The 26,258-nt window shown below is 40.9% G+C and overlaps 1 protein-coding gene and 1 long non-coding RNA gene across 3 annotated transcripts; one reads left to right on the forward strand and one right to left on the reverse strand.

Annotated features, from left to right (window-relative positions):
• The first annotated feature begins 491 nt into the window (after window positions 1–491).
• LOC116790622 lies at window positions 492–17,520 on the forward strand. Its single transcript, XR_004358426.1, has 2 exons — window positions 492–558; window positions 15,813–17,520. It is a non-coding gene; the product is annotated as an uncharacterized LOC116790622 (long non-coding RNA).
• Window positions 7,550–24,236, reverse strand: MYOZ1 (myozenin 1). Of its 2 annotated transcripts, XM_032695746.1 has the most exons (6): window positions 24,077–24,196; window positions 21,774–21,875; window positions 19,949–20,130; window positions 11,223–11,451; window positions 8,946–9,105; window positions 7,550–8,114 (listed from the first exon to the last, which is right to left on the reverse strand). In XM_032695746.1, the coding sequence occupies exons 2-6, from the start codon at window positions 21,847–21,849 to the stop codon at window positions 7,883–7,885; spliced, it is 879 nt and encodes a 292-aa protein (XP_032551637.1). In that variant the 5' UTR covers window positions 21,850–21,875; window positions 24,077–24,196; the 3' UTR covers window positions 7,550–7,882. The 2 variants fall into 2 exon arrangements, with proteins under 2 accessions (XP_032551637.1, XP_032551638.1); XM_032695747.1 differs by lacking the exon at window positions 21,774–21,875 and having other exon boundaries at window positions 24,077–24,236.
• Between the last annotated feature and the right edge of the window lie 2,022 nt (window positions 24,237–26,258).

A 26,258-nucleotide genomic window follows, 5' to 3' on the forward strand; every position in this document is an offset into this window, starting at 1 on the left:
TTGATGTGAGCTGGGTTTTCTCACATGTTAGAGCCCAAACATTGTGTGTTCAGCACCACGCATACTTAAAGGTGAGAATTAGACCATCTCATGGTCTGGGAAAATTGGAGTAAGGTCTTCTAGAAATTTGTATTTTGATTTTCTGAATCCTAGGTAACATGTAAAATCAATATGAAACTCGCATTCCCTGAACTGCGTCAGCTGCAGCATTGCAGTCTGTCACCAGTGCAAACTGCTGGTAATACTAACTCTGGTGTAATAGTATTCTTGGTGGTATCCAAGAAACACATTTCAAGCCCAATGAAATAAATGGGTCCTTTACTATGAATTCAGGATCATGCACAGACAGAGTGTCTGAAGATGACGGCAGGGACCACTATTTCCATGAGGAGTTGGTATCTCGGTGCTACCTGGGTAAAAATATTAACTATTACTCAGGCTGAAACATGAAGGCATGAGAGCTAATACATTTTCTTTTCCGCCCTTGTATTTTCAGTGTTCCCAACACCTAAGAGAGATAGCTTTTGTAACAATCCTTAGAGAAGTGCCACCCCCTCGGTAAGTGTGCAGGAAGTTCTTTTTATTGAGTCCATTTTTACACAAGAGAAGTGAGTGAGTTGATGCATAACGTTCTGTATATAAAAGGTGTATTCTGTATGCCAGAATTACCGGCTTCTGATAATTCAGGTATCCTGCCAGTGGTGTACCAGATGCAGAGAGTATGCCTGGGGGTCTGCAACTGTCCTTTGTGCTGCCTTTGAGCTGTCCTTTGAGCAAACACTCAAAGCATTCTCTTTGTATATACCCATGTCTGCAATACTGTTCGTGCTGCTGCTGTTAATATGGCACTTCTGACACCGCTAAAATAATACAAATAAAAGTGTATGCATTTGGAAGAATACTTGTTTACTTGTTGTGATTTCCCATCCCATTTCAGTCTTTTGATTTGGGAATCAAGCCAACCATACTGGAAGAGAGAGCAAATGAGAAAGGCCTCAAGCCTCTCTTAGGGACCAAAGATAATTAAGAGAAACATTTAGAGATAGTATATATAATGAAGCCCTGAATACATGCTAGCTTCAGGCCCATGACAGTATGGCTGTTTTTATAATAGAATATGGAAGTAATTACAGATCTGAGCTGGGCACTGTGGAGTTTGACTGAAGCACTCTTCAGTGTAATTGAATTTGTATAGCATCTGTGAGCAGGGGAGGTCCTGTGCCACAAGGCCCATAGGGTGTCCTTAGGCTGGCCAGCAGAAAGTTTCTCGTTTGTTTGTCCCTCCTTCCAGGGGTGACTTTGTTTTCCCCGCAGTGAACGATGTATAATGAGGTTGTTGCTTAAAGCAGGAACTTCTCCCAGTCAGAATGGGAAGTCTGCAGAGTCCTTATTTACCCTTTTGTGTAGAGGGATGTTTCAGAGCACAAATGCAGCATTGCTTAGTGGCTGGCCTTTTCCACTGCGTTTGGTGTCCTCCTTGTATGTTTTTTTTCCTCCCTAGCTACAAATGCAGGGACTTGGAATAAAACAGCGGTGCTGCCCTTGGCTCATGTCTGAGCCTGGGAGGAGTTGAGACCCTTGTCAGCCTTCTGTTGTAAGGTTGTATCATCCCTGCCTGAATTTCCAGAAAATAATTGTTCCCAGTAAGCCTTGTTGCAATAACCACGAAGAATAACTATTTTGCTTTGGCATCTCAAGAAGAACTTATAACCATAAATTAATCTCACCTTGTACATTTATTTGTTCATGGTGGATTTTTTGAAAGGCAAATGTTTATTATCACTTTGGCTAGAGCTATAGCTATAACTTCTAATTTTTTTTAGAGGGTAGTGGTCCTTGTCTGCAAATTTATTTCCCTGAAAATATGTCAGATAAAATTTTCCTTAAATGAAAAACAGACTTTTAAAATTAAAATGCTTTGCACAAAACATTTTGTGTTTCTTTTATTGTTAATCAAAAGATCAAAACAAACAGAGGAGCCTGCGGGTTTTCTTAAAAAATATTTGGAAAATATGCATTAAAAGTTTTGATATAAATAATATTTCTAAAAGGTATAATTGAAAATCAAAGAAAGAGTTTCTATTTGAGAATTAGTTTATTAAGCCTACTGAAGTTTAGGTTACATTTTAAGAGCACTGCTTCAGAGTGGTTTATGTGGTTCTCTTCCCTTTACTGCATGTGTTAGTTAACACAATATATATCTGATAAAGTACTTGCACTCATTAATGCTTCCTGCAAGCTGTACTGCAAGCAGAGGATGATCATCAGAGAGAAGATGACACTTACTGTGTGTTAAATACACAGAGAGCAAGAGGTACAGCATAAAAGCACTGCTAATTAATTGCATTAACTGAAGAGACTTTTACTAGTAGATATATGATTATAATTAATAAAATTAATAGTGTTTCAAATCCCACATACTCATCCGTTCACGAAAGTTGTAGGGTTCCACAAAATGTGTGCAATCTGGCTTCTGTGTCTGCCTGCAAATTCTTCTCGGTTATCTTTAGCCCTGTTCAGGCACATCTCCAAGCTAGGAAAGGCAATTTGTCTAAACTAGTTAGTAACCTGCAGTTTGCTCATAGATGAGATTGCATATAAATGTATTAATGTGCTGTGAGCCAGCAGGATGGCTTGCAAACTTTTCTAATATTCAATCAAGAGAGGCTAATGTATGTGCTGCTGATGGGCAGCAGTAGACTCTGTAAGTTGCCAGAGCAGTGTTAACAGCAGCTTGTTGTGCCAAAGGGCAGTCCTTTGAAAGTGGGATGTCTTCCAGATGATCGTATCTGTGGCGGTCTTCTATGGAAGAGAACATATATTTTGCAGAGCAGTTAGTTAGGAAAAAACCCTCAGTGCAGTGAATATTTAAGCCTTGTGCCACAAGTCTGCGCTTCCCATGGAGGGATGGCCAAGTGCAGGGCTCTGCTCCATAACAGAGAGATCATGTTCAAGCTCTTGGCTGTCTGGTGCCTGCCATCTTGTGTAAAAGAAATGAATGCATTTTATGTATTCACAGTATGATTTTATAAAAAAGTCAGAAAGACAAAGCCCATATTCTCCTAAGAGCCTGAAACTATTCCAGATTTTATTTCTGAGAGACTAGGTCTGATAACAAAGCCATCTCTTCTAAATGATCTATCAATAACAACATAAAACGTAATTCCCAGATGTTATTTGTATGAATTATTCCGTCATCATCACTAATGGCAAGTTGGTCGCATGAGAGAGGCAATTATGAGATGCAACCCCTTTGATTAGGGAATATATTGCAGTTAAATGGAAGATTTTCTGCACAACACAGAGAAGCATACTAACTGTGCTGCTACCTGCTGAATATTTGTGCCATCAGCTATAACTTCAGGCTAGTTTTAAAAACATACAAGTCCATATTTATGGATAGTATTGCTGAGATTTTGTTAAGCACCTTTCTTTTACTTTAAAACATGGGCACTATTTTTTACTTCATTTTCAGCTGGCTTGGATTCTTTATCATACAAGTCATCTTCATGAGAGACACATTTCAAAGCCTGGAAACTGTAAAATGATATTCCTCAAAATGACACTGTAAATAACTAAAAATGTGAGAAATTTTTGTTCTGAATGAAAGATCTGAATGCCACAAAATCCTATCTAATCTGTTTTTCATGGGTCAGCCCCTCTCCATTAAATGGATTTTTAGCTGCTGTTCAGTGGAGAGTATAAGCTTAGTATCCACTATATCCTCTATGAGGGAATTGTAGCCTGCCTTTTCAAGAGGATGGGCTCAACAATTTGTGCTTTTTTATCTCTAACTGTGATGATTCTGCTTAAAAGCAGATGACTGACTTTCCATTCTGTAGCTTCTACTATGTGAAGGAAAATCCACTGTAATTAAATCTTATAAAATCCTCTAATTCCCAATATAAACATTTCTCTGACACAGGCGATTCCCCTGAGTCTACCTCATAGCCCAAGGAAAACAAAGAGCTGGAGTGGTTTCTTACTTCCTCTTAAATATTTGATCATTTTGGACAAACTTCTGCTCTGATAACAGTATCTTCAAGCCTTACTCAAATTAATTATTTTTGAGACAGAATTTAGATTACTGATTTTTTCTCACTTGTAATGTTACTTTGAATAATGACTAAACTAGCATGTAATTTAAGCTGTGTAAACAACAAGACAATAGTTGTTTGAATTGTTCTATGGATGTAGCATTATATTTCTCATTTTGCATTAGAAACAAAAGCACATAAATCCTACTTGACAGGATTTGAGATTGAAACTGTATTGGCAAAAAGAAGAGCTATATGCCTCATTAAGCAAATTTCCAAAACTGAAGCATCCTCTTAGCTTACAAGTATGAATTATAGGAATATTACTAATAACTTGCAGTGATACAATACTAATTCCAAGGACATTGCAGCTTTTTGTGCCCATTTAGGATTTGGGATAATTAAGTATGTAGACAAAAACTCTTATCCAACAGTACATTATGAACCAGAGAGAGCTCTGGGTGTTTACCCAGTCCTTTATGTACTTGCAGGATATTGCTGCCTTTCTTGTACATTAGAGCTTTGAAACAACCCCACCAGAGAGCATTGTGCTATTTCTGCGTAGTATTCCTTACCTTTCCCTGCATATTTAAGGACCTATTTTATTCAGTCTTTTTTTTTCTGTGATAAAATAAACCTCAAATGGGGGTTGTGATTCTATTGGAATTCCCAAACATTTTGCTGTCGTTGTCCTGGGTGCACCAACGGCCCTTAGTTGCCCTGACCAGCCTCGTCTGAGACCTTCACCCACTTATGGCTGAGAAATCCCATTTAAGCTCAGACCTGGGCCTGGGGTCCTTGTCTAAGCAATGTTGTAGGGAGGGGTGCTGACCTGCACTCTTGTCTCCTGGGCAGACCTGAGATCTGTGCTGGAACTAGCTTGTCTCCTAGATGGACTTTGGACCCAGACTGTAGCTTGGGTCCAGTCCAAGCTGTGATTCATAGAACCATAGAATTGTTAAGGTTGGAAAAATCCTCTATGATTATCAAGTCCAACTGTGAACCCAGCACCACCACCATGTTAACCATTAAACCATGTCCTCAAGTGCCATATCCACATGGTCTGTGATCATTTCCAGGGACGGTGACTCCACCACTTCCCTGGGCAGCCTGTTTCAATGCTTGACAACACTTACAGTGAAGTTTTTCCTAATATCTAATCTAAACGTCCCTTGGCACTTGTTACCTCTTGTCCTGTCACTTGTTACCTGAGAGAAGAGACTGGTCCCCACCTCTCTAAAACCTCCTTTCAGGTAGCTTTTCTCCAGGCTGAACACACCCAGCTCCCTCAGCCATTTCTCATAAGACTTGTGCTCCAGACTCTTCACCAGTTTCGTTGCCCTTCTCTGGACACCCTCCAGCACCTCAATGTCCTTCTTCTAGTGAGGGGCCCAGAACTGAACACAGGATTTGAGGTGAGGCCTCAACAGTGCCGAGTACAGGGGGATGGTCACTTCCCTAGTCCTGCTGGACACACTATTTCTTGTTCATTGGCCTTCTTCCCCACCTGGGCATGCGCTGGCTCATGTTCAGCCCCTGTTGATCAGCACCCCCACGTCCTTTTCCACTGGGCAGCTCTCCAGCCACTCTTCCCCCAGTCTGTGGTGCTGCATGGGGTTGTTGTCACCCAAGTGCAGGACCCAGTGCTTGGCTCCTGACCACACTCCCTGTATGGCCCCCATGCCTCATTGATTCATCCCCTCACCATACCTGGGAAGATGGATGGACCCTGTCCCCAGCACTCTGCTTTGACCACCATGCTCAGGTGTCATGAGCTTTTGTGCTGGTTGGCGAGGGCACTGCCTGTGCTGGGTTTGTGTGGGGCTGACTCCTCCTCAGAGCATTCAGCTCTCTCTGCACCTTGATGTGCCATAACTGGCCATGATTTGAAACACCTGCAACTGAAAATAGATTGTGACATCCAGCTGCCAAACTACCTTGTTTCTGCTGTTCACGACGTACTTACCATGAAAGCATCGTGTATTTCACCTTATAAAGAAATCACGTAATTCTATACTGCAATAGTCTAAAACCTGTATTGGAAAAGGGGAGGCAATAAATGGCATGTGTGGTAGGAGAAGACTTCCTCTGTCTGTCTGAACTTCTGGCCTTCTCTTTGTAGTCTGGATTCTTGTATTAGAGTACTTTTCAAACGGGAAAAGAAGTCCATCCTTCTTAATTATGATGCAACTAAAAAGCTAGATTGATTTAAAATATTGGAAAACACAGCAACCTTATCTCCAGATAGATCAAATATGAAATAAACTAATAGTTGGGTAAAATGTGAGAATTTCCTATTTAAATGTCTTTCACCAGTGAAATTTGCATGTATTATGTAGGCATTAAAAAAGGAATTCAATGTGAGAAATGTCTTTTCAACTAATTACTGGATCTATTTTATCCAAAGAAACAAAATAAGTTTTTCTCAGGATTTGCTTTCAACTCAAACTGCAGCTACTTTGTAGGAACATGTCAAAAAAGACAACCTTTTTCATTTTTGTTGAAACATTCTTCAGATCAAAGTATCACCTTAGTAAGTTTAGTCACAGAACTTGGTTATGGATACTTCTTATTCATTTAATAGGGCATATAGTAAATATTCTTTAGCCATTGCAGCAGAAAGGTTAGGAAACTATTCATTCATTACTTTTGCAGCTTGTTGTTATTAGCACAATTTTAAAGAGATCTCAGGGTAGCCCTGTCAGTAGCCTTCTAGAGGAGTGTAATAAAGCCAACCTCATAACTATCCCAACAGAATAAAAATCAAATACGTGGTTGCAGGGATTTCTAGATGAGGAGGAAAAACTCCAAAATTAAAAATGCTTCAGTGGAAGCTGTCCCCATGAACAAGTTGTTTAGCCCTGTTTATAAGAGGAAATGTTGAGGCAGCAGAACAGAATTCCAAACCACTCTCCATGCAGGAGTTCTTTATTAGTTTCCCATAGCACCTGCCTTTCTTCCTATATGTGTGGCATTGCTAAAGCTGTTACAAGAAGTGAAATAGACTTTGATGCTGTGTATTTGAATAAATAGTGCACTGTGGTGAGTGTCAAATTATTTCTGTTGTAACTAAAGCATTTCCTTTCTTCCTCTGTAACTATGGGCAAATCATCTCACTTGGGTGTGCCTCTGTTCCTTCCCAATCTATCGATTTTAAGGTCTTTGCGGAAAGAAAATCAAAAACTGCTTAAACCATCACCTAGTTTATTCTCTGGAGAACTGGGGGAATCTTAGGTGACAGTGAAATACTTTAAGCTGTTTGTTACACTGACAAGCTGACTCGCTGTTTTCTCTCTGATGTTGCTATAATTTTCTCTCAAAGTTATCATTCTTCACCATCACTTTTGCAGTATTTATCCAAGACACCTTCATGTATACCTATCTTATGAGCATCCCTGTCGTAAGATCTTTCTTCCCAGGCTAACAGTCTAGTTGTGAGGCTGAAACATTTGTTATTGCTAATCCCCAGATTGATTCAGTGACATTTTTTAAGGAGAAAACACAAAGGCTGGTTTTCATCTTGGTGTTTTATTTTTAGTTAATATATGACAAAACAGATTTATTGTCAATCAGACAGGCAGCATTTAGCATTGCTAAACAGGAAAACACTTCCTAGTCTTGGCCTCTTATGCCCTGGTGAATAAAAAGCTCCTTTCCCTCAAACTGTTTCTGATATGGATTAACACCATGTTGAAGAGAAGTTTAGAATCTGCTAGGAACTTGTCTTGGCTAAGGGCGAAAGAAAGGAAGGGCTGACAGAACTAGAGTTGCACTTTTCAGCTGCTTACTATCAACTTGCAGATAGAGAGGGCTGAGAAAAAAGGGAAGGTCTTGGCAGTGGGAATTTATAGCTCTTCTGTTTCAGCAGTTATTGGCACATTGATCTCAGTATGGTACTCTGAGGAGTCTCCTGAAGGCATCCAAGGTATTGGGGTTCTGTTGAATGAGGGTCTTTTGCTGAAATTTTGATTATATATCATGAGAGATTCCGGAAGCAAAGGGCAGATATCAAACTGAGGCACTTTGAAGGTCATCCTTTTGGCTGCCTTCTCGTAACCCCCGTAAGGCATGGCAGTCCTGGCATAGGGGAATATATGGAGTTAGTGAACAGAGCATAGGTAAACAACAGGATTTAGAAAATAAATGGTCAAAGTTATCGACATTGTAAGTTTTGCCACTGTTGCAGTTGACTGGCCAACAAATCCTTCACAAGAACATATATGTATCCATTGTCCCTGTGCTAAAACAGAGATGTAAATACACACTCTTGTGCACTTCCTCCACCTTTGTTGCATCAATCTCCATCAAACCATACACCTTTCACACTTGTTGGTACTCTGCGTGTAGAAGGCAGAGGCTGCATTATTGCAGAAATTAATGGGATGTGGGTTTATCCTTGGTACTGATGTCCTGAGGCTGTGGAAGTGGGTGGCAAAATTGTATCAAGACATTAACAAAAAATTGTTGCTGCCCTGGAATTATTTGTAAAACTTTCAGTTCTTATCAGAAGCAGCAGGAAGATCCTGATTCTTATCTGAAGTACTGTGAAGTGTATGGCCTCGGGTCATAAGCATTTTTCCTGAACTCTTGAACTTTGAAGGGCTGCAGTAATAAACAGTGACAAGCTAAATCTCCCCAGTCAAATGGGGTGAGAAAGAAAGGAAAATAGGATTAAAGTTCTCTCATCCAGCTGCATAGGGTTTCTGACCATAAGCTGAATTAAAATCTCTAGCTCTTGGTATATTTTCTCTTTGTAGTCTTCCAAACATTTCATCCACAGGAGACTGTGCTAAGCAAAATGATGTGCAACTAAAACTCCTTTACAGTGCACAAGACAGGAGGCTGTGGTCAGAGTTACTGTGTTTTCTTTTGCTAAATAAACTGAACTGAATATCTAAGAAGACTTACCTGTTAAAAGACTTGTAATGGGGGAAATCAGGTTTGGGACTATATGACAGTAAGTCCGTGGTGAACTGACTTTTGTCCTCGGGGCTGATACCCATCGCTCGTTCCCAAGGGGAGATGTAAGTTTTAAATATAGTTACTTTTTTACCTCCTGACTTTCCATCTGTAAACAGAGGAAGGTAAAGAACTCTAGTTAGATGACACTTCTTCTAAATACATTTCCTTCCTGTAATCTGCTATTGAAGTTGAGACACTAGCTTTGTTTCCAGATCCTGTAACTCCTAGATCAATCTGAGATTTAATAGTTAGATTTCTCTTTTAAAAAATGGTCATACACCACTTCTGTCCTTATCCATAAAAGCAGGTGTAACACAGTCTAAGAGCCACTCATCCAGGAGTTTGCATTGAAGCATATATTTATTTGAAAGCTAATTTTTCATTCTTCTCTCTGGTTGCTCCTATAGAAAGAAATGAAATCTTTACCTCATCATCTTTTTCACTAATTTGGGGGAAGCTTTATATAAGGCAAGGTGCTGTCTAATTTCTTAATTTATTTTTTCTTTTCTACCAGACCATTGCAGACATAACATGGTGTTTTCTTTGTGATTACATGAACAGATATTCATCTTTTCCTGCTTCTGAACCAGGATGTTAGAGACAAGTCTGGTTCACACACCCTAGGATGGGTAAAAGCAGTTTGTAAATATGATGGGGTATCTCACTGGAAGTTAAAATCCTGTCTGTGACAAGAGCTGCACTTTGTTGTTAAGTCGGATACTTGATTGCCAGAAATTTTAGATTAGTTTCTAGCTGCTCGATTAAGCAAATTATCTTAGACAAGGGTTTTCATTCTATATGCCCTTCCCTTCCCTTTCTCCCAGCTGAGTAATAAGAACATCAGTTGTGTATTGATATGTAGTACACTTTTAAGATTTTCATCCTTCATAAACCTTAAAACTCCTGAGCAAGGACTTCTGCTTAGCTTGATTAGAGCAGATGAGAATAATAGGTTAATGGAGTTAGCCATTCATGGTACCATATTTTGTGTAGGAAACAAAGCCTTATGAAGTAAGTGGCAAAGAAGGAACACTGTTATCTGATTTTTTCTTCTTTTTATCACACCTTCTTTCTTTGTCTTACTTATTTTCTTCAAACCTTGCCAAATCCTGGGCTTTCCTGCTTTCAAAGAATTGCAGACATGTACAAGAATCTAATTTTCACTAAAAAAATAAAAGCTACTACTCCCCTCTTTCTTTGTGAAGTATTTAAACTAAGCAGTTTACAAGAAAATTGATCGCTAGGGTTGAAGAATAAAAGCAGCTGGGACCCGTCTCTGCAGTGAAAGCTATGAGATGATATTAATCCTCCTTCTCCCTGCACACAGAAAAAGGATAACAATGGAGAAGAATCTCCTATAACAAGACTATAAGAGTCTACACAGATTTCTTTTTCACAGGGATCCCAGAAATGTAAAACCTGATTTTGATATAAAATGCACACTCTTCCAGAATGTCAATTAAAAACTTTGGATTTTACAAGTCATTCATTTGGTCTCTTAAGGCAGTTGTTCCTGGTTCCCAAGCAAATTTGATTTTCGTTGTAAAAACCTATAGGTGCTGTTAAAATAATGATTTCATCTGCTGATTCTCATACAAGATATTCAATTCTAGAGATTTCTGGTCAAACTAAACTGAAGATAAAGTTAGGCAAAGACTAAATTGAAATAAAACTATTTTTACTCATAAAGATATTGCTTCAGTGGACTGGTGGTGATTACCAGATAACTTTTAGAAATATTGCTGTTCCTTTCTGAAGATGATCCAAAAAGTGCTCTTCATTTAGGTGGAAGCTTTGGTTTGAAATCAGGGCTGAGATACTCAAGACTGATGTGTCAGATCAGACTACTTAGCTAAAGAGCTAATACTACCATCTCCAGTAGTGGTCAGTGTGAAACCCTTGAAAGGAAAGAGTGCCATACAGGCATGGCATAGCCATGCTGGCAATACTGCTGTAGCACCCTTAGGAGCTCAGTAGTTAAATTTCCTGTAATTTCTTCGATCTGGTCAAGGAAGGTATTTCTGCTTCCTGCCTATGACTCAGCAACACAGAAGCATGCAAACAAAACCATCAAGCTAAAGGCAGTCCAACTAGACTTTACAATGGAACTTAGTTTGGAAGAATTCAGGTTTTAGTCAGATTAATTTGCTTGTCCTTAGGAGTAAGGTTGGTGTGAGGTCTGATAGCTTTAGCTATTTCTTGTTCTTGCAGAGAGATACTTGCCTTTCTCAGTACCATCGCCTCCTTCTCCACCAGGTGATTTCCCTGCATGCTCCCCTTCGCTGTCTCCAGGGCCTCCTTTGCTTCCAGGCCTAGGAGGGACACCAGGATGCTGCTGCTTACTGGAGCCATGCTGCCCAGCTGTCACTCCTCCTACCATCCGCCCTTGGGCATAGCCATGAGCATCTTCCCCGTAATGCCCTCCCGGTGGGATGAACTTCTGAAAGTGATCCTAAGGCAGGAGAAAAGAGTGTATATGTATCTGTGTTACAGGACATGGCCCATTCATGTTTGCAGGGTTGGATCCCAGAACATGAACTCTGTCATCTGAGTAGTTCTTGTGTCTCAGTTACAAAACCAGTGGCAGAACTTTGTGTACGTTATTCTCTCTATCCAGTATAGGAGCAGTTGTGGAACAGCAGCAAGGGCAATGGAAGCACACACACCTCATAGTCATTTTATATGATGAGGGTGAGAAGAGAGAGATCTTTGTATTGTCCCCAGCAGTGATCAGTATGAAACAGAGGAGGAAGGGAAAGGAAATTTAGCTTCTGCCAGAGCAGGTAAAGGTCCAAACAGAGATACATTGGCTAACCTGTGGGAAAGTAAGCTGGGCAAGAAATAGGAAGTGTTTTCATGTCAAAGTTAAGATAACCCAACAAAGTCAGCTTGATTATAATGTGGGAGCTAAGTGTTACAGGGCCCCTGTGACAACAAAAAAACCAGGGAGATGTCTACCTGTGTGCCTGTTTTCCATATGTGTGAAGGTATGAATGGGGAGAAGTATTTACGTGTTGAGAAAGACTGAAGAGATAGCAGCCTGGAAAACCAGAAAATACTTTCTGGAGACCACAAGGGAAAAATGACAAAAAGGAAGAATTTTGTTTGTAGCAGTATGTGCATTAATGAACCAGATTTAACCAGCACCAAGGCAAGAAAGAAAGTTGTACCCATCAGTAAAACTAGGTTGGTCTTATTTTGCTGACCATCCACTCTCCCCAGTCCAGGCTAGAAGGCACAATCCCTGCAGTACATAGTGAAAGAGCAAACAGTCCATGCAGGATTTATAGACCCTGTGGTGCCAGCACAATGTCCTGTCTTTGCACACAGAAATTTTAATAAATACTTTTGTGGAATAGAAACTGATAGCATATGGTCACAAGATATTTTACGTATCAGTCATAAGTGACATCAAAATTTGACTCCTATCAGACATAAAATGGTGTCTCTTATGCATTACAGCCCACACAGCTATAGAATACAAGTCACCTGAGTTATACATCACATATGGTCTTTCCTATTGGACTAGAAGATTGGCTGTTAGATGCACAAAGATGCAACAAATACAAATCAGTGCAATGGAATGAACCTGTGGTTCTTAATGCTGCAATTCTACTTGCATAAATTAATCTCAGGCAGTCAATGGGAAACCAGAGTGCCAGCTTCAGAGCTGGCTCTCGAAGGGTTAAGGCTTTCTCAGGGCTCTTACACCTAGCACAGTTTAGCAAAAAGAAGCTTTCCAGGCTGTAAACAGGCTTCCAAGGCCAGCTGCTCAGCCAGCTAAAAATAGATGAGAAGTGAAAACCCACAAGGCTCAAGGCAGAATTAGCTAACCCTCCGCTCCCTGTGTCTCCTGCAACAGTGTCCAGGGTTTCACAGCAGGTCACCAGGCTGCAACCCAGGCAGGCAGCCAGCTGCAGGCTGAAGTGGCAGAGCTGGTGCCCCCAGGGCCTTTAGGGACTGTCTGTCCTTCTCCTAGCTGTAGGGAATTCCCTTTTTAGGAACAGAGGAGAAAATGTTTCCCTGAATGTCAGGAAGCACTGACAGCAGAGAGGATTGTGAGCATTAAGCTGTACACAGGAGCTAGCAGGGCAATCTGCTCAATTATGCGTGGGAGCTGTGTAGCTGTAAAAAGGCAAACTGAAAAAAGGGTATTTTGAGGGCTAGAGGTCAGAATGAGGTTATTCTCAAAATGTTAATATATATGCAAGGTTAATGCTTCTCCTGATTTGCTCAGTACTTTCAAAACAGGATTTGCATCTGTTTTCCTTCAGGTTTCACCCATGCTTTGTGCCTTTCCTGAGAATTAAATGCTTATTTCTCTTTTCCTCTGGTTACTTACATGTGCCCTCCTGATAAAAAAAAAGTCACAAAACATCAGCATAACATGAGCTGCTGTTTTGATTCTGTTCACAGCAGTATTTGATATGACCAGGGAGGGGCATCAGTGTCATCTGGTGTTATTTTAAATTACAGTATTATCACTGATAGGAACGAAGTTTCTCTGAAATAGAAGGTCTGCATAAGGAGAGCCACACCTAAATCTTATTTAGCTGCAAATTAAATTAGTTTGATTGGCTTAGGCTAGTTCATGATTCTTCATGGACCTGCTGGGAAAACTGATCTGCTGAAAGCAGGCATCTCCATTCAGATAGGAAAGACACATTTTCCATGCAATACCCAAGTCTACTCACCTGCTAGGACAAAAATATAATTTTCTTTAGTTTTGGCCACCACAATAGTTTGTCTTAGCTCAAATTAACAGGTGGCAGAGGGAAATTAATCTTTTTGAAAGATTTTCTGAGAGAGCAGAGCTCAGGAATGGCAGCCTCAAGCAGGACTCAACATTGTCAAAGCTGGGTGGGTGCAGCTTTGTCTCTGGTACGTAGACCACACCTCTGGTCAAAGTTTTGAAGTGAAATACAGTTTAGAGTTGAGGAGAATACAAGTCTTGGGTCACTGCTTGTGGAGCTTTTCCATATATGCATATTCACATCATAAAACCAGCCTCTCAGTTAGGGTGGATTGACCCTGTTGGAAGTTCCAGGAGAGAAGCCTGGGAATGTCGGTTGAGAATGCTGATAGCCTTCTCCTGTTGGCTCTGGGGACAGATCACACAGTTCCTCCACAGTAGGTTCCTCCCTGTCTGTGCACTGCTGGAGGTAGCGGATGTTATCAGTCCCTGTGCATCCCTAAATCCACTCTCATGAGAAAACAATTGTCACAAGTTCAGGTGACATGTGGTCCCCTGGGTTGGCTAAACAAATTGGGCTCATGTCTTTGAAGTCCTTAGTTCTAGCCAGAGTCTGATCCTGCAGGCTGAGTGCTTAGATGGACAAATTCTGAGTTCTCTGGAGCATGTGCCTAATAAAAACTAGATCATGAAAGATGATCCAACTGAGCTGAGATCTCTGAGTATGTCAAGGCCCTGACGTCACTCCAGGCAGTCCCCAGGAGAAGACACTATGTGCTCCCCTTCAGCTCCTTGCTGTGCCCTAAAGAAAATGATTGAGGCCACCAAATGTGTTTCTATTTCCACCTCACTGGTAAAGAGCTCCCCAAATGTTTGATACCTATGTAGTTACTAACACTTCTGAAGTTACTGGTCTGCGTTCTCTTAGTGGCAGCCACTCAAATGCTCCTTAATGGTGGGATGGGAGATTTAAAATTCAGACACTTGGAGAGTCTCATAGACTGCCTGCTGTTTTTATCAGTGTGTGCCTCAGTCCTTCATTTGGAATCGCATAGCCTTAAACCTATGATTCACTTTAAAAAAATGATGAAAATAAGAAGCTGCTGAAGTACTAGGCTATGTTTTTTAAAACTTGCTACCCCAAGAGGTACAGCAGGTTGAGCTTTTGCTATTTCCAGGTCTACTTCTGACTTGCTGTTTAATCTTAGGGAAATTATTTTTTGCCTCAGTGCCTGAATGTACCCATCTAAATAATGGAAATTTTTATCTAATGCTACCCAAAGTTAGATATATCTTATTTGTATATTTTATAATATCTTCACCTCATTTTCTTTGTGGATGAAAGAAACTGAGTTTCAGAATTTTGGTCTAAAGTTTTCTCACAGTGTTCCAACAAGCTGCTGTGGAAAATAAAAGGATCTTTTTTTTCTGTTGTTCTGCTTTTTCCACATCATCACTTCTTGAATAAGAACACATTGAACTCCACGTTCACTCTTACACAGCTTTGGATATAGCTGGGACCTCTAGGTCATCTGCACCAATCCAACTCCAGCACAGCAAGGCTCATTTTGTTAGATAACTTACATCTCACCCAGGTCACTCCACTTAGGTCATTACCTGAGACTTACAGCTCAGCTTGTAATTATCCTGTAACATTTGTTCAAGAGGTTAAATATTTCCTACGGAACAGAATTCCTAGAAAAAATGCTTTTCCTGCTGTTTTCCATTTAACCTTACCTCCAGCAACATTGATTGGCATTCTTCTAAGTACATTAAGTGGCAAACAGAACCATCAATGCATGTTTGTGCAATAAACTAAGTAGCTGCATGGTAACATCTTTGTTTTTCCATCCTTATGTTTTCCTTCACACCCTATATCATGTCTGGCTATTTAACATGTAAAATCTCTGAGGCAGGTTGGTTATGTACCGCTGTCTGCTGTGAAGCATCACTTTTGGCATTTTAACATAACCTCTTCCATTCTCTTCCTGCTACCTCTGCCCACTCCTCTGAGTTCTTTTGCAGCAGCAAAAGGAATACCAAGTAACTCCCGCCATTATCCAGAAGTATAGTAATCCAATTCTTTAAACCTTTTTCACTTCCTATATTTTGTTTCACAGTTGATGTCAGCTTATCTGAAGAGACCTCTTGACCTGAAGTCCAGCAGAAATTGCCAACATATGTTCAGATTGTTTTCATACAAGCAAAGAAGAAATGGAATGGTACAAGATTGGAAACTGCATTTATTTTAACTTGTGGGTGAGTCTGAGAAAGTATCAAGGTGGAGTTATTTGTTTGTGGGTCTGGGTGTTTTTTGATGTATTACTGCTGGTAATTGTCTACTCAGATATTGGTTATTTCACCTTCGTAATGGTTTTAAATTAAGATCTGATAGTAAAGCGTGAAGAGCAGGGGAAAAGAAAAAGGTCTTCTACAAGTAACCCAAATCAGGCCACAGGTTTTGACTAGCAGAAAGACTATATTTAAGGATCCTCACTGGAAGACAAACAGCAACATCCAAAATACTATGGTTTTGTTTTCCATTTCCACTTAATGATTAGCAGGAAGGTGTTAGAGAGTTTCCCCTTGATGACAGCAAGAAGATCTTACACAGAGGTTCCCAAAGCAGAGGTGAGACCTTGGAACAAGTTAAGGTAATAGTGAGTGAGGCTGTAAGGATAAGAAACATCATTTCACGTGATCTCAATGTGTTTGAGGCCAAACAAATTTAGCATTATGAAGGCAAGGTCTGTGAACTGCTGATCTATTAATTGCTGAACAGTGAACTGGGATTTAGGAGACCCAAAGATAAGACTGAGACCCTCTCTATGATTTCGCGTGACCCGTTCATCTACCCTATGGTTCAATTTCACCATTAAAAAATAAATGTAGTAATTTCCTTCATGCTATGGTTGGCCAGATGCTACAGTAATAGAGCACAGAGCAATATGGGGTTTCATCATGGTCTGTAGTCAATAGTAAATTGCATCTTGCAGCTCCACGATGAAGTTGATAATATCCTCTGAGACATGGAAAGAACCACAGTTTCTGCAACAGAGCGGCACAGCCTGGTGTGAGGAGAAGAAATCCTTCTTCTGATTTATTAGACAGGATTCAGAAGAGCCCAGCTTCTCCAGCACAGCACCAAACACAAAGGATGTTGCCTGAACTCTCCCTGTTTGCCAGGATATCAGTGTCAAACACAGCCCTCCTTAAAAACCTCTCCTTGTACTGTGTATTTGCAAGAGAAGAGGGTCACAGTATAGAAAACAGCTATTACAGTAGGTAGTACGTTTCATTTCACTCATGTTGGCAATGGTCAGTCCTTTTAACTGTGGGTTTAGCTACCATTTGGCTTTAACTGGATAGGCAGAGCTGCAGCAGTGATCGAGTGGCAGGTTTTCACTTTTGCATGGAGGTGTCTGACATTCCAGCATACACAATATATGTTTTCTCTGCTAAAAATAAGGAGAGTGGTCTGATTGTCCAGTGTGATTGTTTGGCTGGAGGAGAAGGAGGAGGAGAGAAGCAAGAGGGTGGATCAATGACACATGACTGCTGAGAACTTCTCCCTTGTGTGGAATGTTTATGGCTACAGCACAGGCTATTCTGGAACCCCTTATATGGTTTGAATTTATTTTTAATAACCTTTCTCTTTGTGTTTTTTTTTTTTTTTTAATATTACGTTACCTTGCTGTTAAACTTTTTTTGTGGGAAAGAAACAATCCATACTTCATCCCAGACCTGTCTTGCTCTGCTTTCCTAAGTGTGTCCCAAGAATATTTTAAGACAGGTAAGAAATCTATGATATAAAAGGAGAAACCCCACCCCCAGTTTCAAAACCCTTCACTGTCCCACAGCCATAAAGACACAAGGACATCTTTGGGATGGGGAGCAAAGAATATGGAAATTAACTGAGAGAGGGAAGTAACCAGATGTAGCAGTAGGACTTCTTTACTCTGCCATTATCTTCTTCACACAGTTCCCTTGTGTTTAAGCTTTTTTTTCTGCATCTTGCCTTTGAGCAGATACAGGAGCAAGAAAGAAAAGGAACAGAAAGCTAATCAGGTATTGCAATCAAAAGGCCTTCCTGATGAAAGTTATTTGTTGCTAAGGTCAGGCGCTGTCCTGATGGTTTGAAAGATAACAGACCACAGATCTGTTGCCTTTACCTGCCCAAGAACAACCAGCTCTCTGAGAAATGTCTCGCTGCGACTGCTCGGCTTTTCTTCGCACTGCTCTGACTGCCAGCAAAGGTGCTAACTTGTGCTGGCTGTGCTGATGAGAATTGTTACCCACAGAGGCAGAGGATGCAACCTGCCAGAGTCCTTGCACAGAGCACATGGGGCAGCCAGAAAATGGTAACAATTATGTTTGTGATCCTGCTAAGCTGGGCGCAAGTGAGGGCTGTAGGGCAGATCGAAGTCTTCCTACACTGACTAATGGAGATTTTTTATCTGTGCCATGAATGTGGAGAGAAGATAGCCCTGAAAGTGAAACACGGAGGATTTTAAAGCTGAGTGCCAGCTGCTGTTTGGAGACCATATTCTCATACAGCAAAGCCATAAAGAAAATACTAGGCTTGTTAGGGTCTTTTCTAACCCCGAAGACGTTTCTCCATGGCACAGGATCTTACAGTCATGCTCAAAGAGCTTGGGAGCAGGGGTGTTCCTACAGAATAGAGGGAGAGATTCACTGCAGAAAGGGTACGGAATAAAAGTCAGGTACAGATGAATAAAGTAGGAAAAACAGCTAACAAAAAAGAGATAGTCATCATCAGCCTTTATAATGTTAGTCATGTAGGGACTCTGTACATGTCCAGTTTTGAGTCAGTTTGTTACAGCTTATTTGCTTTGTATTGTTCTGATTGGACGTTCTTTAGTGACACCCTCACATTTTGGAGAGCTTGGACTTCAGCCTTTTTATTCCATCGCTTTATTATTTTCTCACTCCTCCTCACTACAGCAGATTCTGACATGTGAACTTGGCCTTCGTATGGTTTAGGAGCTCTGAAATTGCCGAGTATTTATAAAAATAGCATGCACTTCTCTAAAATATTAATCTGAAGAGTCCAAAGTTCAACACACCATTCATTCTCACATCCTTTCTAGGAAATAACTTGCCAAAGAGATAAACTACCATAAAGAGATGAAGAAGCTGCCCAAAGTCTAACATCACCAGATATGCTTGCTATATTTCTGGTCTGTCATCACTCATCTGTAATCTGACCTACTGTTGTAATTTTAATGACTTGGTTTTTTTATCAGGCATCTTTCCATCCTGATTTGCAAATTGTCATTTTTAGGAGAGAACTTATTTACTTATTGCTGCTTTTGAAAACATCAGAGGGCTAAAAACAAACGTTTGTCTGTTTTGCAAAACATTTTCCTCAGCTTGGCTTTTATTATTTTCCTTGAGTTTCTTTGGACTAGAAAATAGATGCCATAAAGGGGTAAAATGACACCAAATGAATTTTTAAGAACATCAGAAGATGAGGTGCTACGTCAAAATGCATATAAACCTGAAACATTTTCCATTTGTTTTACTGAACTCCTGGCAATCATGTGATAGGAGAGTTTAATTTGTAAAAGTTTAGGTATCCTTAGAAGACTTTACAGCAACAACTAACGGTGGAGAGAAATTCAAAGATTAAATAACAGTACTAGCTCATGGGAAAGGGAAAAAAAAGAATGTTTATGTTTATACATCATATCTGAAAGGAAAATGTTCTAGAAGAAAACAAACTTGGCTTCTAGTAAATTAACTGAAGATATTGCAGAGTCAGGTTTCTGGCAGAAATTTCACTTGTGGAACTTGCAGAAATGAGCAGAGGACTCAGTCCAGCAGAAAGCATGAAAGTATCCTAGACTAAAAATATAACTGCATCTACTTGAGCTGAAGTCAGACCTGGATGAATCATTGCCATCATGCAAAGAAGAAATGGAATGGGTACAAAACTAATTAGCCCTGCCCTGAGGTCTGAACACCTGCCAAACATGCAGTCCTCCTCTATCACTCAGTAATGAATTTTCTCATGCTTCTGCATATGTGATACCAAATATTTGCTAGAGGAAACTAATGCTGTTGCCAAAAGGAAATAAAACTTGTGTGTTTATATAATTTCAACTTTTTCCTTCACTTCTTTGCTAGTAGGTCCTCCCTGGCCCATGCACATACAGAGGAGAGCTTGCACACACTCCATTCCTGTTTCCCCCAGGTGTATGGAGTAGCTTTTTAGTTTTAATCTCCAACCTACCACGGAATTGTCGGTGAAGGCGTCAGGGTTATTCTCATAAATGAACTTCTCCACTCTCAGCTGACGTAATTTGAACATCTTGGATCCTCTGTTAGTGAGGAGAGAAAGCTCTTCTAGCATCACATCTCTGGGGATGCTGATCTTCTTCCCCAAGTTCAGCTTGGACACCTCTTGTGGCATGTCTACAAGACATATGCAATGGGACACTTTAGGAAGTGCTCTGGTCCACATCTCTTGTCTATTGCTTCCTAGCATCAGTAGTGACTTCAGAGCACCCAAATTCTCTTCTAAATTAAGTTTTTAGGAATTGAGCTATGCACCAAGGTTTTACACTGATGCCAGTTTGGATATAGATGTTTGGGATTTACTCTGAATTGCAAGCAAGGCAAATCTGCAGCAATGAATTGCATAGGGGTGGAGCTAGATGGATGTGTCCCACAGTCTGAAGCATCTCAGTCAGTGCAGCAGGATTCCTTGGTACTGCCTCAAAATGCATCACTGCCTCCTGTGGTTACTGCATTACACTTGCCTCCTCCCCCTGCAATTAAATGAGTGGCAGTCAGCTCTTCAGATTGGGCTGACATATAATAAATAAAGAGAACTCTGGTGTGCTTTGATTTAAACATTATTCTGGAGCCATGGCAAGATTCAATGTTATTATATCTTTTTGTTTGTTTGTTTTAGGGAGAATTTTTAAAGGGGAAAGTGGTTGAAATTCTCTTCAAGTCTTGATATGCTGGTTATTCAATAAGTACTTTCCCATTTAATTTGGTACCACCAATTCACCATCAAAGCAATGGATTTAAACACTTTCAGTGTAAAAATCTTGCAGAAATGCAGTTAAAGTTTTTCATTTGGAAACATGCAACTTGTCCTTGGCTTTGTTTTTTGGTTTGTTTTTTTTTTTTATTAACTAAAGTTAAGACCACTTCTCATTGACAATAGAGAATGAATCTCCATCCTTAAACTGCTATAAAATTTGTATAAAGCCCATTCATTTTATTAGACATTCTCTGAAGAATTTTATTGTTTTTTAAAGCCAATTTTATATAGCACTATTTCATAGCACAGGAGGAAATGCCCTTTAACCGAAAATTGGATTTTTACTTGCTTGTTTACTTGAATAAAGGATTAGGGGCAAACAGAAAAATATATACCTGTACCCTACCAGAGAAGTTTCTACAGCCATTTTTGGGGGCTGAAGAAAGAACACCATTGAATTATTACTTTTTTAACCTCTAAAAATCTCCCCCATGCTGTCAAAAGTAAAGAGAACATAAGGATATCACAGTTATTTAAGTCACCCTCCCCAGTACACATGTATTCTGTAGAAAGAAAAATATCCCAGGTTAAATTTTTTCTGCTCTATTAACCTCTCTAAGAGACCTTGTCTTTTTCAGCAAATGGGTACTAGAATAAAAGGAATTCTCTCACATAGAGGAAAAGAAATAAGAGACAAAGGTTCTAAGAGATAGAACAACAAAGAGTATAACTAGGCACTACAATATTGATTCCTGTAAAAGATCATGTTCTCTTCCCTTTCACACTGGTGTGCACCCAAATTAATGCTGTAGGAGAATATGGATTTACAGTGTGTGATGTAGATCAACATTTGACCTGAGTGTGTGCAATGCTTTTCAACTGTAAGATAGAAAATGTATATGGTTGAAGGCTGGGCTTTAGTAATATTTGTGGCTCTGCCTGCTGGTATGTTCACTGCATGTCTTGCTGTGCGAGTTCAGTGAGACAAGGTGTGAAATTTTAAAGGCTGAAATTCAGGTTGAAATCCAAACAATTCTTAGTTGTGCAGTTTTCCGTATCTTACCTTCGTGTGGCAGCTTCCCAATGAGTTTAGTGGACTTTTTCCTTTTAAGAGGAGCAGGAGTCCCTGCAAGGGGCATTCCCACAAAGAGTTCTCTGCTTTGCTCTAAACACACAAGGAAATGGAGAATGAAACACTGGAAAGGTATTTCTTGCCTTTCTTTTAGTTGCCATCTACAGGCAAAAGATACACAGCCTTCGTTTCACATACAGGTTCTTTTCTATCCCTTCCACATGATGGAGCTAGTGAATAGTATCCTCCCATACAGAATATCATAGGCAGGCTGTTGTGGTGTTCTCTGGAGACTTAGCATTGTGACACAAATTACGGTAGCAGATCGCAGCAGAAGCATTGCCAAGGTGCCATATAGCATTGTCATCCAAAAGATGCATTTTAATTGCAGCATGGCAGTCTCCCAGAATCCACGTGTGCCATCAGGGTACTCTGTTACCATTTTGTGCTGCAGTAACAGACTGTCACTTTGAAATACAGTGTTGTAACACCATGCAGTTATATATTAGATGGTAATATAGAGATGGTAATATATAGATGGTAATATATAGATGGTAATATATATTAGATGGTAATATATATTTTTGTATGAAGATTTCAGATCTGTCCATGGGTTATTGGGAGCACTTTGAATAACGTGCAAGTGTGGTTTGGATATTTAGGTAGTCCTATTAGAATTAGAATAGGTATTCAGGAAGCCTCTAGACTGCAAGTTTGGAACAGAAAAAAAAAAAGAAACAAACCAAAATTCTAAGTACTTCTGTCTTTTATGACTGCTACTCTTTTGTTACAGAAGGGCTAAAGGAAGAAAGCACAGGAAAACTTGTTAAAGGAAAAGTTGTTCACCCAATTTGTTTGAAGACACTTGCACTTGTATCTTATGTATGGATCTTATTCCATATCATTGTGAAGGAGGAAAGAGGAGAAGAGGCAGATTTTTTTCTGGTGCAGTGTTCCCCATCCCTAGATGGGATGAGAAATCTGTGTGCAAAGTCAGGGAACATCAGGAGAAATCTCAGCAATTCCATTTCAGGCAGCTTCTCAGAGTCCTTCTTCGGGGTTATCACACATAATTTAAGTATGACAAATGTCTTGCCTTCACGTCAACACTGTCCATGCCCAAACACCAGCATATAAGGGACAGATGCTCACCTAATACAAGTCAATACAATACCAAAAAAAATGAGCAAAGACCCACTGGCTTCAGCAGCAGCAATAACTAACCACCTCTGCCCCTGTGATTTTTGTAATCTTGTTGCTTAAAATTTCAGAACTGAAAACATTGAACTGTGAGTTGTATTTTAAAACTACCAAGCAAACAGCTGGAACTAGGAATTTGTACACTGCCTTTGTTGTGATCAAGACATTTTTATCTCCTGTGTATTCTGCAGTTTCATTCATCCATTGCTTCTTTTGCAACATGATTTTCATGTGATGAGGTGGTGATAACTGCTAAAGGAAGCCCAGCCACAGCAAAACAGCTCCAATCACACTGGCAGATACTCCCTTGGATTAGTTTTTCTTTCAGATTTGCAAGCTTTTCCTCGTACTGAGATGCTGCCTATGCAGTTCACGTCATAAACGAGCCCATACTGGGGTATTCCCAAAGCAAGCGTGAGCAGGTGCAGCCATAAAGCACGCGCTGCACATTCTCCTCGAGCAGCCGGACATCTGCTTGGCTATATAAAAGAATCAGGCCCTGCTTGACAGGAAAGGGGCAGTGCTGCCAGGAGACAGCAGGGGTGGGAGGTTACAGTCCCTCTGATGGGTCCTAGGACTGGCAAAACAGAGGGAAATCACCTGTATGCCCCAAATGTGGACTCCCTGGGACAAGGTAGAAATGGCTGGCCCTGCTGGGGAGCTGTGCTCCTCTAACACTTCCATTCCCAAGGAGCAGTGAGGACAAGTCCATCCCATTCTGCTGTCCCTCTTTACTAATCCAGCAGGACTGAGGAGTGAGAAACCTGCTGCATGCAATTGGTCTAGCGTAAGGAAAGGGGCAGCAGCCTCTCTCTATGGACAGGGTCCAGAGCTACACCGGTACTACTGCTCTTTCAGCCCTCCCACCACAGGGAGGCTGCTGGAGCCTCAGTCCCCATCCTCCCCACTATCCCTTACATAAAACCAGGGCCACAATTATCCTTTTCTCCGAGCTCTATCCCTTTGTTCAATTCCTCTGTCTTTTTCTGCATTGGCCTCTGCAGAAGTCATTTGCTTGTTTTGGCTGCAAACCAAACCACTCTTTACCCCCTCCAGCACCTGCTCTGCACTATTTTGCTGCCCAGTCAACTCACCTCAGGTTTGCAGTGCCAGGCTCAGACCAGCTCACGCGCCTGTCCCAGAGCTCGGCAGTGGGCTGCTTCCTCCCAGCCCGTCCCTGGGTGCTGCTGGGGAGGCTTGTCCAGCAGCCCCTCTCTCCCAGGTTGCCTGGGTGCAGGCAAGCTCTGCCCAGCACAAAGTGCTGATGCGAAGTGCTGTGAATTTGACTCCCGAGGGCTGCTCGCACAGGCATCCTGCAGTTATTAATAGCCAATGGCCCAGAGGGCAGAGTCTCAGATAGCACCACTGCCATCCCTGAGGAGAGGGGAAAGGAAAAGGTTGCTCCTCAGGTCTCCTGCAGTCACTATCTCAGCACACAGGAAGACCAGGCTGTCTGTAGGTGCCTCACTTCTTCCTCCTCTCTGTTCAAATCAACATACTGTTCCCCTTCCTCCTCCTATTGCTTTTCAATGCAATTCATAAAATCTTCTCAATATCCTGTTTGTCAGTAATGCCTCAAAAGCTATCTTGGGTCTTGCTCTTTTATACCTTCCTTCTGCTCCTTCCTCAATCATTCAGACCAGTGTCCTCTAGGCTGTCATACATAATTCCTAAAATGCATCAGTAAATACAGAAGCAAAATAATTGTATGCGTGAAACAAAAAGTAATAGGAAAACCACAAAGTCTAGAAAGCTATTTACAGAGTTCTAGGAAGTAGCTATGTAATATGTATGGGGAACTGAGCTTAATCAAATAGCAAGGAAACTAATTTCCTGATTAATGACAGAAATAGGGTTGATTACCTGCACTTGGTGCAGCTTTGTACATGCAAATGACCCTCCTTAGCTCCTGTTCATTATGAGGTGACTCTCCCTCTTTTCCCCCATACCCGGCTGGGTTCTGGTTTTAGAATGAAGGTAACAGATCTCATTTCATTGGATTACTCAAAGATGCATGTTTTTCATCTTCTGAATAAAGCAGAAATCCTGCAGAAAACATTGTCTTCCTATTTCACACTGAAAGATTGGATTCCTATTGGATCAAAATCAAGTCATCCACTGAATAATCCTAGAGTCTAGTGTGTGGGGGGGAACCAAAACACAATTGTGACTGTAGTAGAAAATAATATGTATGGAGGATTGCAAGCAAAGTTGATATAAAGGAACATCAGGAGACAGCCAATTTCCTTTTTCCCTAGATTTTGCTGTTGGTTTTGCCCGCACCAAATGCATAGAAAACTTCCCACTGTGATAAGTGTGTTGAAAGCACAAAGTATTAACCCCCCAATACTGTTTGGAAGGTCCTGTAGAAGACTGCTGTAATATACCTATGGGGGTAATCAGTCTTCATACCCTGCTTGGAGTCAGGGCACATATGACAATCTCCTGGCCCGAAGTTTCCCATTTTCCTCTTGCTTACGTCCATGTAACCACTATGAATACCTTACATTGTGCCTACTTCATAGCTCTCATTCTCCCTCATTCATATCTACTGTAAAAGCATGATGTAAGCTTTCCACTATCCAAAAGAGCTCTGCGTCCTTCACTGAGCCCAGCTGATACACCAGAATGATGTCCAGCACGGATCCTGCCCTCACACTCCCGTGCTGGTGATTTGGGAGTAAATCCCTGGAACAGTGCCAGTGTAAAACAGGTGCAGGGGATAGCACAATTGAACTGTAAATACCCACTGCTCTGGGCACCATCACAGAGCTTCAGGCCTGGTGAAGGCATTTACATCTGCACAGAGCTGGAGGGTGTCAAATGCTGCCGTCACAACTGACCATCTGTCCAAACATCACACCCACTCTGCACAAGTGCAGGAGGCCATGCAGGAGCAGGTCTCATAGTGTTGGCCAAGCCCTGCTAACTGCAGGTTGTACAAGGAGGAATACCTTTTGTCCACATTCTCTCTCTGAGATTGGTTTAGCACCATGCTGGGCATTTGGCCAGAGTATGCAGTTCTTCTGTGACATGCAGTTGTGCTCTTTGAGATGCTGCTCTCCTATTCAAGTTCCCTGTGTTCTAAACCCTACTCTTTAAGGGAGACACTGCCTGTCATAAGGTGATGGCATGTGGAGCGACAGAGTGAGAAGAGACACAATATGCTGCTGTTTTATTTAAAATCAGCAGCCCTTTGCCTCTCCTTTCCAAAAGGCATGAGTTACAGACACCTCTTAATTTAAAGAAGTTTCTAGATACATTTTGATAATGATT

Source organism: Chiroxiphia lanceolata, chromosome 8 (assembly GCF_009829145.1).
Source record: "Chiroxiphia lanceolata isolate bChiLan1 chromosome 8, bChiLan1.pri, whole genome shotgun sequence".
Classification (NCBI taxonomy): Eukaryota; Metazoa; Chordata; class Aves; order Passeriformes; family Pipridae; genus Chiroxiphia; species Chiroxiphia lanceolata.

What these genes read in the sequence shown, in the direction of transcription:
- MYOZ1 (XM_032695746.1), bottom strand. Translation starts at nt 21,849, where the DNA reads ATGCCCCTTGCAGGGACTCCTGCTCCTCTTAAAAGGAAAAAGTCCACT. An exon ending in TGGGAAGCTGCCACACGAAG is followed by an intron (nt 20,131 to 21,773) that starts GTAAGATACGGA and finishes TATGTCTTGTAG; the next exon opens with ACATGCCACAAGAGGTGTCC. An exon ending in CCTTCACCGACAATTCCGTG is followed by an intron (nt 11,452 to 19,948) that starts GTAGGTTGGAGA and finishes CTCCTGCCTTAG; the next exon opens with GATCACTTTCAGAAGTTCAT.